Source organism: Dendrobates tinctorius, unplaced genomic scaffold (genome assembly GCF_039654945.1).
Source record: "Dendrobates tinctorius isolate UK_male_01 unplaced genomic scaffold, ASM3965494v1 ptg000008l, whole genome shotgun sequence".
NCBI classification, from domain to species: Eukaryota; Metazoa; Chordata; class Amphibia; order Anura; family Dendrobatidae; genus Dendrobates; species Dendrobates tinctorius.
This window is the reverse complement of record NW_027361676.1, coordinates 16,852,926-16,867,539: the sequence shown is the minus strand read 5'-3', so window position 1 is coordinate 16,867,539 and position 14,614 is coordinate 16,852,926. Positions and strand designations below refer to the sequence as shown.

At 44.1% G+C, this 14,614-nt stretch overlaps 1 protein-coding gene across 1 annotated transcript in view; it reads left to right on the top strand.

The window, feature by feature from the left end:
* The first annotated feature begins 11,005 nt into the window (after window positions 1-11,005).
* The window catches only part of DCHS2 (dachsous cadherin-related 2), a 387,512-nt gene continuing 383,903 nt past the window's right edge, over window positions 11,006-14,614 (top strand). The window contains exon 1 of the mRNA XM_073576392.1: window positions 11,006-14,017. Within this exon, the coding sequence (XP_073432493.1) occupies window positions 11,594-14,017 (2,424 nt within the window). The 5' untranslated portion in view covers window positions 11,006-11,593. The remainder of the gene's footprint in view (window positions 14,018-14,614) is intronic.

Below are 14,614 nucleotides of genomic sequence, written 5' to 3'. Positions count from 1 at the left end.
CCCATATAATGCTCCAGACAGAATAATGGACCCCATATAATGGACCCTAATGCTTCATATAATGCTCCATACAGAATGGGCCCATATAATGATAAAAGAAAATCAAATACTTAGCTCTCCCTCTTCCCCTGCAGCTATGGTCTCCTCAGTGATTTCTGACTCTCTGCACTGCTCATAGTGCTCAACACAGAGGGTGCGCTGTAGTGATTTCATCGCGCCCTATGCCATGAGACGTCACAGGTCCGAAGACGTGGAAGACACTGGAGCTGTGCAGGAACAGGGAGAGGTAGTAAGTATTTAAAACAGTTTAAAGCACGGGGAGGCACATTGCCTGTGTGCTGGCACCAGGACAGCCCATCTCACAGGCCCCATAGCATGCTGATGTCCCAACACCGAGTGGGCCCCGGCACTTGCTGGGTGCACTAAGTGGTGCCCCCTCCACCTCTGGACCCCAATGCAGCTGTACTGGTGGTATTTCCTGTAATTAGTATAGTGCTTGTGTAGCTGATAGTACATGTATTTAATAAATAAACCAATAAATTACAGAAAATAATGGCGTAGGATCCCCTGAAATTTTATTAACCAGCAGAGGGAAAGCAGACAGCTGGGGGAGATGTTTCTAGCCTGTGAAGGGGCTAATAAGCATGGAGCTTCCTAGGCTATTGTTATCAGCTCACAGCTGTATGTTTAGCTTTTACTAGTTATTAAAATGGGGACCCTAGGCAGACAGCTGCAGGATGATATTTATAGCCTAGAAATGGGCCATGAATATTGGCCTCTTTCCAGACTAAAAACATCAGCTCTCAACCACTCCAAATATGGCGCATCCATAAGATGCGCCAATTCTGGCCCTTAGTCTCTGCTCTTCCCACTTGCCTTGGTGCAGTGGCAAATGGGGTAATAGTATTGCAATTTATGTCAGCTTTGAATTACCAGCCCAGGGGTTATTAATGGAGAGGCGTGTATAAGATGCCCCCATTACTAACCCCATAGTCATATTGTAAATGTAAAAAACACCCAGAATAAATTCCTTTAATTGAAATAAAGACACTAACACCTTTACTTTTAATCAAAGCAAAAAGCAAACTTATACTCACCTTTATGCCTAATCCACTGAAGCCCATGTCCCCTGCAATAATAAATAAATATTAAACCACCATAAGCTCACCTGTTCAAAGAGATGATAATCCACTGAAGCCCCTGTCCCCTGTAAAAGAAAAAAAAACAACCATATTTCTCACTTGTCCAACACGATGATAATCCAGTTGTCTCAAGATGAGTGTAGCTCTGCTACATCTAGATGCCATGTGGAATGTTGGCATCATGCGAGCATTCAGCCTTGCAGCCAGCAGAGACACTGAGCTGCGCTTATCAGTGTCTTGCTGTGACGTCAATAAGGTGAGCGGTGTTCTTAGCCAATGAACAATCAGCAGACAAGCACAAAGATTAGATAATATAATATGAACATTTACTAACCAGTTTATAAAGCAAAGGAAAGTATGGTAGGTAAACAATATATAAGCAACAAACACAATGACAGCAGTTACTCTCATTAACACTGACTTAAGGCCTCGTCACACATAGCGATCTCGCTAGCGAGATCGCTGCTGAGTCACAAGTTTTGTGATGCAACAGCGATCTCACCAGCGAGATCGCTGTGTGTGACACCTATCAGCGACCAGCCCCCTGCCGGTATCGCTGATCGCTGTTGGAAAGCCCTGGACATTTCTTTGATCGCTGGTCTCCCGCTGGCCAGCACGCATCGCTGCGTGTGACAGGTCGGAGACCAGCCATCAGCTGGTAACTAAGTTAAACGCAGGGATTCTAAGCACCAAGCGGTGCTTAGAAACCGGATGTGTACCTTAGCTACCAGCACGCTGATGCAGGGAGCTGGTAACTAAGGTACACATCGGTAACTAAGGTACACATCGGGTTTCTAAGTGACCCACATCCCTCAGAAACCCGATGTGTACCTTAGTTACCAGCTCCCTGCATCGGCGTGCTGGTAACTAAAGTACACAGTGACGCCACGCGGTCGGCATCGCTGGTGCTGATCGCTGGTGAAGCTGTCTGTTTGACAGCTCACCAGCGATCATGTAGCGACTCACCAGCGATCCTGACACGTTGATATCATTATCGGGATCGCTGGTGAGTCACTATGTGTGACGGGGCCCTTAGAGTATACACAGGTACACTTAAACAGAATTAACAGTTAAATGTGAGCAAAATACAATGCGATTAACTCTTATAATAATAATAAAAGTCTTTATATAGCGCTAACATATTCCGCAGTGCTTTACAGTTTTCACACATTATCATCACTGTCCCTGATGGGGCTCACAATCTAAATTACCTATCAGTACATCTTTGGAATGTGGGAGGAAACCGGAGTACCCAGAGGAGACCCATGCAAACACGGGGAGAACATACAAACTCCTTGCAGATGTTGTCCTTGGTGGGATTCGAACCCAGGACTCCAGCGCTGCAACGCTATCCACTGAGCCACCGCGCTGCCCTTACTATGCATAAATCAATATATCGACAATATTGTGCGAGTACTTTAGTAATCACTTACTAGGAGCAGTTTTCGAAGTGTCTCTTAGAAAAGAGGCCTTTTCTCCTAACTGGACCTCTATAAAGCTATTTATATATGTGCATATATATACAGATGTAAGATGGTACCGGTATGTTCAGAAACTTAAGTAGAAGGGTACTTGCTGGGCTGATTCCTGATTAACCAGTAATGACGTGCTAAAGCTGATGAAGGGAATGTCATTCTCTCCAACGCAGAGCTTCCCTAAGTGTTTAGAGATAGAAATGACATCTTGAAACTTTTAGGGAATGCCAATATCTCCAATGCAGGGCTTCCCTAAGTCCTTAGAGATAAAAACACCATCTTGAAGCTCTTGAGGAATGCCGACCTGATGAAGGGAATACCAATCTCTCCAATACAGGACTTTCCTAAGTCCTTAGAGATAAGGCCTCACATGGCCTAGCCCAAAATTCTTGATGTGTACTAGGTATTCCTCACTAAACCAGCTCATGTCAAACCGAACAACGTGTCCCAGAATCACCAACTACAGATCCAGAATCGCAGCGCCCAATTCATATTTTTCCCAAGAAGCCACAGCTTTACTCCCACCCGGACCCTGCTTCAATTCCTCACAACCATCCACCAACCGCCAAGAATCTCCAAGCTCAAATTCCGGCCTCTCGCCTCTGCCCTCAATTGCCAAATCATGTATTACATCACAAATCTCCAACAATACAGTAAACTGACTAACCCTTACAAATAGGAAACTGTAAATGGTCTTGTAAATAAATAATAGCCATTGCTGTAAAAAATACTGAACATATTGTATACAGACTGTATACCAATAACAAGTGAGATAAAAAATTGTCCCACTTTTCTGGAAGAAATGCAGAATAATTTTTTATAAGGTCATGTGACCCTACCCTAAAAAGGTAAGGTCTCATGACTGTTTTCTCCACATCTGAGAAAAACAGTCTGATTATTTTGATCAGACTGACCAGAGTTTGATCAAAGTGGCATCATCTTTTCTCGGACATGGAGGGAAAAGAAGTTTCTCCACCCTCTCCATTCTGTCACTCTTTGAAAATCGGACCAAACTTGGAAGGTATCCAAGTGCGGTCTGATTTTTTTCCATGGACCCATAGATTTGTATTGCCGATTTGATTCGACGCTCAGATTAAAATCAGACATGTCTCCAATTTTTTTCCCGCTGACAATTAAGTCAGAAGAAAACTCGGACATGTGCACAGCTCCATAGAATCTCATAGGTGCAAGTGCTATCAGTGAAAGCTACAGCTTGCACTCGTGTGAGAAAATCGGTTGTGTGCTCGAGAGTAATAATGGCAATGTATCCTTGAAAACCAGTTGCAATACAGATGTTCCGATCCTTAGACCTGAATGGGTAACTTTCGTCCGAGACTCAGAAATGAATAGTGCATGCTGCGATTTATTTCACACGGACACTCAGACATCTGAACAGTCCTACGGGATAACATTGGTGCTATCTAATTTTTACCAGCACTCATCAGTCACATACGTTCCTCTGAAGGAGTCCTATTACCTTTTGTTACAGCATAGTGGAAGGGATTTTATGAAATCCCATCTCCACTATGCGTGCAGGGACGCCTCCGGCATCCCTGTATAACCGGACATGTGGCACGTCTTTCTAGATCGCAGCATGTCTATTTATCTTGCGGAGACGCTCAGTCTCTGCAAGATAAATATCACCGTCCTATGTATAGGATGCGGTGATTCCACATGGTTCAATGAACACATGCGGAATCACCATGCGCAGGGCTGGCATCAGCACCCGGCACACTCGGGCTAGTGCCGGGGCCCTAGCGAGATGGGGGGCCCACTCACGCTGTCTGGGATACCCGCTGCCACGCCCCCAATGCACCGACCCCATCCTCGCCCTCCCAGAGACCCACCGCAGCCTCTCACAGCCAGCAATGAGACATCGCTGGGCTGTTCTCTTCTGGCACAGGAGTCAAGGGTCACATAATCTGAAGCCTTGGTGTCTGCAGGACTCTGCTGCATTGGTCCGGTCGTCATGGTGCTGGATGAGGGAAGTTTATGTGTGGGGTCAGGAGGGGTTTATAGGGGGGATGTAGCAGAGCTGTGTGTGTACGGAGCAGAGCTGTGTGTGTACGGAGCAGAGCCGTGTGTGTACGAGGTGTATGGAGCGGAGCCACGTGTGTACAAGGTGTATGGTGCGGAGCCCAGAGCCGTGTGTGTGAGGTGTACAGAACGGAACCGTGTGTTTACGAGGTGTGTGGAGCACAGCCATGTGTGTACAAGGTGTGCGGAGCTGAGCCGCGTGTGTACGAGGTGTACGGAGCGGAGCCGCGTGTGTACGAGGTATATGGAAAGGAGCCCTGTGTGTACAAAGTGAACGGAACTGAGCCGTGTGTTTACGGAGTAAGGCAGAGCCGGGTGTATATGGAGCGGAGCCATGTGTGTACGGAGCAGAGCCGTGTGTGTACAAGGTGTACGGAGTGGAACTGTGTGTGTACGAAGTATACAAACCAGAACCGTGTGTGTATGAGGTGTGTGGAGCCGTGCGTGTACGAGGTGTATGGTGGGGAGCATTCATAGCTTCCAACCGTCCCAGATCCAACGGGACAGTCCCGATTTTGAGAGAGAGAGACTGCCCCAGCCGGGAGCTTACTTTTCCCACAAACACAGGAGTACACGGCGGAAGCCCAAGGAGCACTTTAAAACTCGCACGTGACGTTCTACCGGAAGTGACGTGCTGGAAGCTGACCAGAAATGAGGTAATTTCGGGAGGAGATTGTGATGGAACCATGGAGGCACTTCAGGGAATGCTTCAGATCCATCACCGTGTCCTCCTCCAACAGCGCGAATAGCGGGATCGCCTTGGAATTGTGGTTGCTGGCCATGTGGGCGGATCATGATATGTCCTGAATCGGGAGGCTCAGGTGGACACTACAATGGGAGCCGGGCTGCTATAGTATCTTTATAGAATATTTCTTTCTCTCTCTCTGTTCTTTCTTTCTCTCTCTGTTCTTTCTCACTAATCTTTTTTTCTTTCTCTCTCTGTTCTTTCTTTCTCTCTCTGTTCTTTCTTTCTCTCTCTCTCTCTGTTCTCTTTCTTTCCCTTCTTTCTTTCTTTCTTTCTTTCTCTGTTATTTCTCTCTCTCTGTTCTTTCTTTCCTCTCTTTCTATCTCTGTTCTTTCTTTCTCTTTCTCTCTCTCTCTGGTCTTTCTTTCTTTCCCATCTTTTGTTCTCTCTCTGTTCTTTCTTTCTCGCTCTGTTCTTTTTTTCGGTCCACTCTTTCTCTCTGTTCTTTTTCTTTCTTTCTTCTTTCTTTCTCTATGTTCTTTCTTTCTTTCCCCCTATCTGTTCTTTCTTTCTTTCTTTCTTTCCCCTCTTTCTTTCTCTCTCTCTGTTTTTTCTTTCCCCTCTTTCTTTCTCTTTCTCTCTGTTCTTTCTTTCACTCTGTTCTTTCTTTCTCTTTCCCCTCTTTCTTTCTCTCTCTAATCTTTCTTTCTCTCTGTTTTTTATTTCTTTCTCTGTTCTTCCTTTCTTTTTCTCTGTTCTTTCTTTCTCTGTTCTTTCTTTCCACTTTCAATCTCTCTGTTCTTTCGTTCTCATCTTTCTTTCATATGTACACTACTAATCAATAGCCTTCTTCACATGAACGTGTTTTGCCACAGAGCATGTGTCCGTGTGGATCACATGCGTGTCCGTGTGATCCACACAGAGACAAGTCCATTTTTGGCCAGCACCACAGATGCCACATGGCATGAATCGTGGTATGTGTTAACCCCTTAAGCCCCAAGGGTGGTTTGCACATTCATGACTGGGCCAATTTTTACAATTCTGACCACTGTCCCTTTATGAGGTTATAACTCTGAAACGCTTCCATGGATCCTGGTGATTCTGACACTGTTTTCTCGTGACATATTTTACTTCATGTTAGTGGTAAAATTTCATTCATATAACTTGCGTTTATTTGTGAAAAAATGGAAATTTGGCAAAAATGTTGAAAATTTTGCAATTTTCCAAATTTGAATTTTTATGCCCTTAAATCACAGAGATACGGCACACAAAAAACTTAATAAATAACATTTCCCACATGTTTACTTTACATCAGCACAATTTTGGAACCAAAATTTTTTTTGTTAGGAAGTTATAAGGGTTAAAAATTGACCAGCGATTTCTCATTTTTGCAACACTATTTTATTTTTACGGACCACATCACATTTGAAGCCACTTTGAGGGGTCGATATGATAGAAAATACCCAAAAGTGACACCATTCTAAAAACAGCACCCCTTAAGGTGCTCAAAACCACATTCAAGAAGTTTATTAACTCTTTAGGTGCGTCACAGGAATTTTTTGAATATTTAAAAAAATGAACATTTAACTTTTTTTCACAAAAAAAATACTTCAGGTTCAATTTTTTTTATTTTACCAAGGGTAACAGGAGAAATTGGACTGCAAAAGTTATTGTGCACGCTGATACATGATATGTGGGGGGGACCACTGTTTCGGCGCATGGCAGACCTCAGAAGGGAAGGAGCGCCGTTTGACTTTTTCAATGCAAAATTGGCTGTAATTCAGATCGGACGCCATGTCGCGTTTGGAGAGCCCCTGATGTACCTAAACAGTGGAAACCCCCCACAAGTGACCCCATTTTGGAAACTAGACCCCCCAAGGAACTTATCTAGATATGTGGTGAGAACTTTGAACCCACAAGGGCTTCACAGAAGTTTATAACGTACAGTGGTACAATTAAAAAAACATATTTTTTCCACAAAAATGATCTTTTCACCCCCAATTTTTATTCTTCCAAGGGTAACAGGACCCTAAAAGTTATTGTGCAATTTGTCCTGAGTATGCTGATACCCCATATGTGGGTGTAAATGACTATTTGGGCGCATGGCAGAGCTCGGAAGGGAAGCAGCGCCATTTGACGTTTTTGGCTGGAATTGAGATCGGACACCATGTCGCGATTGGAAAACCCCTGATGTACCAAAACAGTGGAAACCCCCCAAGGAACTTATCTAGATGTGTGGTGAGAACTTTGAACCCCCAAGGGCTTCACAGAAGTTTATAACATACAGCCGTACAATTAAAAAATCATATTTTTTCCACAAAAATGATCTTTTCACCCTCAATTCTTATTTTTCCAAGAGTAACAGGACCCTAAAAGATATTGTGCAATTTGTCCTGAGTGTGCTGATACCCCACATGTGGGGGTAAACCACTATTTGGGCGCATGGCAGAGCTCGGAAGGGAAGCAGCGCCATTTGACGTTTTTGGCTGGAATTGAGATCGGACACCATGTCGCGTTTGGAAAGCCCCTGATGTACCAAAACAGTAGAAACCCCCACAAATGACCCCATTTTGGAAACTAGACCCCCTAAGGAACTTATCTAGATGTGTGGTGAGCACTTTGAACCCCCAAGGACTTCACAGAAGTTTATAATGCCCAGGCATGAAAATAAAAAAATCGTATTTTTTCCACAAACATGATCAATTAGTCTCCAATTTTTTTATTTTCCCAAGGGTAACAGAAGAAATTGGACCCCAAAAGTTGTTGTCCAATTTGTCCTGAGTACCCTGATACCTCATATGTGGGAGAAAACTACTGTATGGGCACACGTTGGGGCTTTGAAGGGAAGTAGTGATGTTTTGGAATGCAGACTTTGATGAATTGGTCTGCGGGTGTCATGTGCGTTTGGATGTACCTGATGTACCTAAACTATTGAAACTCCCCACAAGTAACCCCATTTTGGAAACTAGACCCCCCCACGGAACTTATCTAGATGTGTGGTGAGCACTTTGAACCCCCGAGTGCTTCACAGAAGTTTATAACGCCTGGGCGTGAAAATAAAAAAATCATTTTTGCCCCCAATTTTTTATTTTCCTAAGGGTAACAGGAGAAATTGGACCTCAAAAGTTGTTTTGCAATTTGTCCTGAGTAAGCTGATACCCTATATGTGGGGGTAAAACACTGTTTGGGCGCATGGCAGAGCTTGGAAGGGAAGGAGCACCATTTGACTTTTTCAATGCAGAATTGGCTGGAATTGAGATCAGACACCATGTTGCATTTGGAGAGCCCCTGATGTGCCCAAACAGTGGAAACTCCCCCAGTTATAACTCCAACCCTAACCCCAACACACCCCTAACCCTAATCTCAGCCCTAACCCTAGCCCTAACCCTAACCCTGGCCCTAACCCTAGCCCTAACCCTAACCCTAGCCCTAACCCTAGCCCTAACCCTAACCCTAGCCCTAACCCTAGCCCTAACCTTAGCCCTGGCCCTAACCCTAGCCCTAACCTTAACCCTAATGGAAAAATGGAAATAAATACATTTTTTTTATTTTATTATTTTTCCCTAACTAAGGGGGTGATAATGGGGGGCTTGATTTACTATTTATGGCGGTTTTTATGGTTGGCAGATGTCACACGCTAAAAGACGCTTTTTATTGTAAAAATAGTTTTTGCATCACCACATATTGAGAGCTATAATTTTTCCGTATTTTGACCCACCGAGCCATGTGAGGTCTTATTCTTTGCGGGATGAGTTGACTTTTTTTTATACCATTTTCGGGCACGTGACATTTTTTGAGCGCTTTTTATTCCGATTTTTGGGACGCAGAATGAACAAAAACCAGCGTTTCATGAATTTCTTTTGGGGGAGTGCGTCTACACCGTTCCGCGTGCGGTAAAATTGATAAAGTGGTTTTATTCTTCGGGTCAGTACGGTCACAGCAACACCTCATTTATGTCTTTTTTTATGTTTTGGCGGTTTTATGCAATGAAAACTATATAAGATAAAAAATAATTATTTTTGCATCGCTTTATTCTGCGAGCTATAACTTTTTTAGTTTTTGCGGATGACGCTGTATGGCGGCTCGTTTTTTGCGGGACAAGATGACGTTTTCAGCGGTGCCATGGATATTTATATGCGTCTTTTTGATCACGCGTTGTTGCGCTTTTGGTTCGGTGGTATGATAATAAATCATTATTTTTTGCTTCGTTATTTATTTTTATTTTTTAAGGGGTTTGCTAAAGGGGTTAACTAATGGGACAGTTTTATAGGGCGGGTTGCTACGGACGCGGCGATACCAAATATGTGTACTTTTATTGTTTGCTTTTTTATTTTCAAAAAATGAATTTATTGGGGAATATTTTTTTTTTTTTACGAATTTATTTAGCGATTTTTTTAAAATTATTTTTACACTTTTTTTCTTTTTTTAACTTTATTACATTGTCCCAGGTGGGACATCACTGTCCTGTGACAGATCTCTGATCTGTCACTGTGACAGATCAGCGATCTGTCACAGGCACTGCTGCAGACTTCCTCATGCCTGCGCTTTGCAGGCAGTGAGGAAGTCAGCTCCCTATAGGCCCCCGAAGGTCCCCGTTGCCATCTTGGATCCAGGGACCTGTAGGGAAAGAGACCCCCGCAGCAGCGCTGCACATTGCGCTGCTGTGGGGGGCTCAGGGAAGCACGGAGGGAGCCCTCTCCCTGCCGATGCTTCCCTTTAACCCCCGGTACACCACGATCGTGTTTGATCGCGGTGTACAAGGGGTTAACGTGTCGGGGTGGTCCGTGACCGCCCCTGACACATTGTGCCGGGTGTCAGCTGTGATAATCAGCTGACACCCGGCCGCGATCAGCGGCGCTCATCACATGGGCGACGCTGATCGCTATGACGTACTATCCCGTCCCTGGGAATTAAGTCCCAGGGCACATGGACGGGATAGTACGTCTTCTGGCAGAAAGGGGTTAAGGGGAGGCCCACTAAGACTTTTTCGCCCGGGGCCCTCAAAAACCTGGAGCCGGCCCTGAGGTCCGCACGTACAAAATCCAGCAGCGCTTTGGATGAAGCTGCGTCCAAAGCGCTGCCAATACTGACCGTGGAAACATACCCTAAGTTGGCAAGGGCAGGACCCGCGCTCCTCTGCACCTGTCTGGCATTGATAGCTTCAACGTAATTTTCATTTTGGTTTTGTATGTTACCCCTGCACATGTACTGCACCATGGAATCAAAAGTGCTATAAAATAAACTATAATAATAATAATAATAATAATAATAAAATTGCTTATTAACTAGTTGTCTGTGGAAAGATGTAAGTGAAAAAAACTTGTGAAAATAGTTTTTAACAACTTTCTGAATGCTCAGGAACTTGTGATTGTATTTTCTCCTTTGGGGGAAATGAGGATCCTATTATTACAAATTTGGAGTGTATTTGGCATTTTCATGTATTTCATTAAACAAAAGCAGATAACACAAGCATCCTGCATCTATAGCATGCAGAGGGCAGGATGTGATGTGAGGAGGTGTTACTTACAGGACACACTTTCCCCAGGCTGAGGAGAGTGCAGTCAGGCTGTAGTGCTAGTAGTAGTGAGTGATAGATGGTTACTGCAGTGTAATGCTAGGAGAAGGCTTTGCCCTTGCTGGGATCACATGACCAGGAGCAGGCACAGCAGACAGGCAGCAGAGCAGAGAGGCACACTACACTGTCTGCGCTGGGAGGAGGCAGCACTGCAGGGTCCAGGCTGCTGCTGCCACCACACACTCACACACTTGTTATTCCCATCAACTTTTCCTGCTTCTTTTTCCTCTCTTATCTTTGCTCCAGAGGATTATATGATTTTCCTATTGACAATATCAGCATGCAATAATACAGAGCATGCACCTGATTCTATGGGAAAGGACAAAAATCCAGCAGAAGAAAACCAGATGTGAATGGAAATATTGAAGGTTTTTTTTTTCTTTTTCTCATTGCACACAGGACAAATACAGGAGACAGGATACTGCATTTCTTCCAGGAAGGAGGGAGTTATTTTTTCTGGATCTCAGCATTATTCTAACACAGTCTGCCAGGTCATCTGGACCTGAAGAACAGTCCTTGATTTTAAATATGAGCTGCAGACACAAGAGGGGATAGTCTGGATGTTTTATGCCCTTCATTCTGAGAAGTGTTGTGTCCCACTGACTGGCACAGGAGACATCTATGCACATGCATGGCACTGACCGAGCCTTTTGGAGACTGAGTCTTTTGGATTGATAGGATGCTACACAGAAGGAGCAGAGGTGATAAAGGCATGGGATGCTGCTGCCAGTCATTGCCCCTACTGCTGATGCTGCTCTGCATGGGCACTTGCTGCAGAGCTCAGGTGCACAATCTCAGCCTGGCAGTGGATGAAGGTCTGCCACCAGGAACCTTGGTAGGGGATATCAGGGCTGGACTGCCAGAAAGGAGCCCTGGTGAAGGCTTTTTCCTATCTGAGGAGGATGGAGAGTCTCCAGTACTCAGGGACTTTCACATTGACACAGAGACTGGCATTGTCAGGACACTAAGAATTCTGGACAGAGAGAGAAGACAACACTACAGCTTTGTGGCTGCCACTTTACTAGGGGATGTTGTCCAAGTGGAGATCAAGGTGCAAGATGTTAATGACCACTCACCCACCTTTCCTGTGGAATCGCTGAAACTGCAAGTATCTGAGCTGACACCACCTGGAACCACCTTCAGGTTACCTGCAGCCAGAGACCTAGACACTGGAGAGTATGGACTCAGGGGTTACACTTTGATTAGGGGTAGCCAAGGAAGTGCCTTCACCCTCAGGTATGGGGAGAGTAGATCTGGTGTGGGTGCTGGGAAGGAGTTTGCAGTTTTGGAGAAGGCAGAAAAGAATGCAGGGGATCAGAGTGAAAATATGGAAATATCAACTGTCCAGGAATGGAAAGAACATGATAAGTTTGGGCAGGACAATGCATATGTTCATGTAGATGTCTCAGACTTTATAAATGAGACTAGTGAAGGGTTACAAGCAGAACACAGAGGGACATTGGTAGCAGTAAAGTCTTATAGTGAATTGGGTATATTGGGACAAAGTGGGAAATCAAGTGCAGAAGGACCAGAACATAAAGATGCTGAGCTTGAGTATGCAGAAGGCTTGTCCTTGATTACAGATTCAAACCTAAATCAGCATGAATACACATCAGAGGGCCATGGCCATAGTGTCCAAGAAGGTGATCTATATGATTGGTATGCAGGGGAGAATAGTGACAGATCAGCCTCACATGGAAAGCTACAATCATATTCTAATTTTCATCCTTTGGATCTTGTATTAGTGCACTGGTTAGATAGGGAGGAGCTTGACAGGTATCAGCTGGAAGTTGAGGCTTTTGATGGTGGCTATCCACGAAAGACTGGAAGACTTTTAGTAGACATCACAGTGTTGGATGCAAATGACAACCCTCCAACCTTTGACCAGCCAGAATATAAAGGATGGGTTTGGGAAAATGCTCCAGTGGGCACACCAATTTGCACAGTTCATGCGACTGACCCAGATTTAGGTAGCAATGGGGAGGTTAGGTACACACTACGATCTGATGAGGGCTACTTTTTAGTTGAGGAAAGCAGTGGAGTTGTAAGGGTTAATCGACCCTTGGACAGAGAACAAAAGGCTCTTCATCATCTTGTGGTACAAGCCAAAGATGGAGGATCACAACCTGAAGTGTCAAGTGTCCTTGTATTAATAAAAGTTCTTGATGTTAATGATAACAAACCCCAAATACACATTACACTTCTTACTGAGAGTGGACGCCCAGAAATATCTGAGGGGGCAAGGTTTGGCGAGTATCTCGCAAGAATTTCTGTATCTGACCCTGATTTAGAGCAACAGGATGTTCCTTTGGAGACTACTAAAAGTCAGGAAAGAAGGGAACAAGAAGATACTACTCTATACAGCGATGCCCTGGAAGAAAATGATGGCACAATAAGACAGTCATTATTTGATACAACACCTAACAGTAATAAGGAGCAAAGTAAACGATATAGGCACATAATGGGGGAACAGCAAAATGTTGAATTTAGTGCACCACAGCAGGTGTCTCTGAGTTTAGAAGGTTCTGACGGCTCTTTTTCTTTGCGTTCCGCTGCACCTCAGATATATTTTTTGTGTGTTGAAGCACCCCTGGATCGTGAGCAGAAGGATTTTTATGAACTGAAATTACTTGCTAAAGATTCTGGCTCTCCTCCTCTACACACAGTTAAAACACTACTTGTTGCTGTCACTGATCTGAATGATGAGAGTCCTGTTTTTACTCACCCTGAAGGATACCATGTCACCGTTTCTGAAGCTGCATCTGCTGGTACTGCTGTGCTGACCCTTAATGCCCAGGACTTGGACGATAATGGCCCAAATTCTAGAATCACTTATAGCCTCCAAGACAGTGCAACGTCTTCAGGCTTTATGTTAGACCCACTTACAGCGGTTCTCAGTATTAATAAAACACTTGACTTTGAGACAGAAGCTACATTGAACTTGGTTGTTGTTGCTACTGACCATGGTATTCCTCCACTGTCTGCCACTTGTCCGGTGACTATAATAATTGAGGACGTCAATGACAATGAACCTGTTTTCTTGCAACAATTCTATAATGTAACTCTGCAAGAACACTCTGCCATAGGCCACTGCTTCCTTCAGGTAAGAATAAAGCAGAATAAAGTGTCATGAGACATCCCTGTTTAACTCCTCTCTGTTGAGTTCATTGTGTTTCCAGGTTGATCTTCATACACTTTTGCACTTTATCATGCCATCTTCTTTCTGTAGCTGTCCCTTGGTCCCATAAGCCCAGGGCATTGCATACAAGTTATATTCAGTTCTTTCTTTTGTAGATAAAGATGTATCTGTCAGGATGTATAGAGCAGGAGAAGTTGAAAACTTGATATATAATTTGGAAGGAAAAAATTTACTGTAACTTGGAATTCATTCCTGCTCAAACTGTGACATCTTATTAGTGATTGAGAGTTATCAAATGACATTCACATAGGAGAGGCTTACAATTATTACAGGTGTTTCCCATCATTAAATATTCATTTACTCTGTTAGGTTAGGCAAAACAGTTTTTTAAAGAGAATTATTAAATTATTGCAATCCATACTTGTTAGTGCATCTCCTACCTTTGGTTATTGTGGGGTTGAGATGAAGCCGATTCAGGTGTGCCAATTCCTATTGATGCACCCATACAATAGAAGGAATAACTCCATGGCCCGGGAACAATTGGATCTGGATAGTGGCACC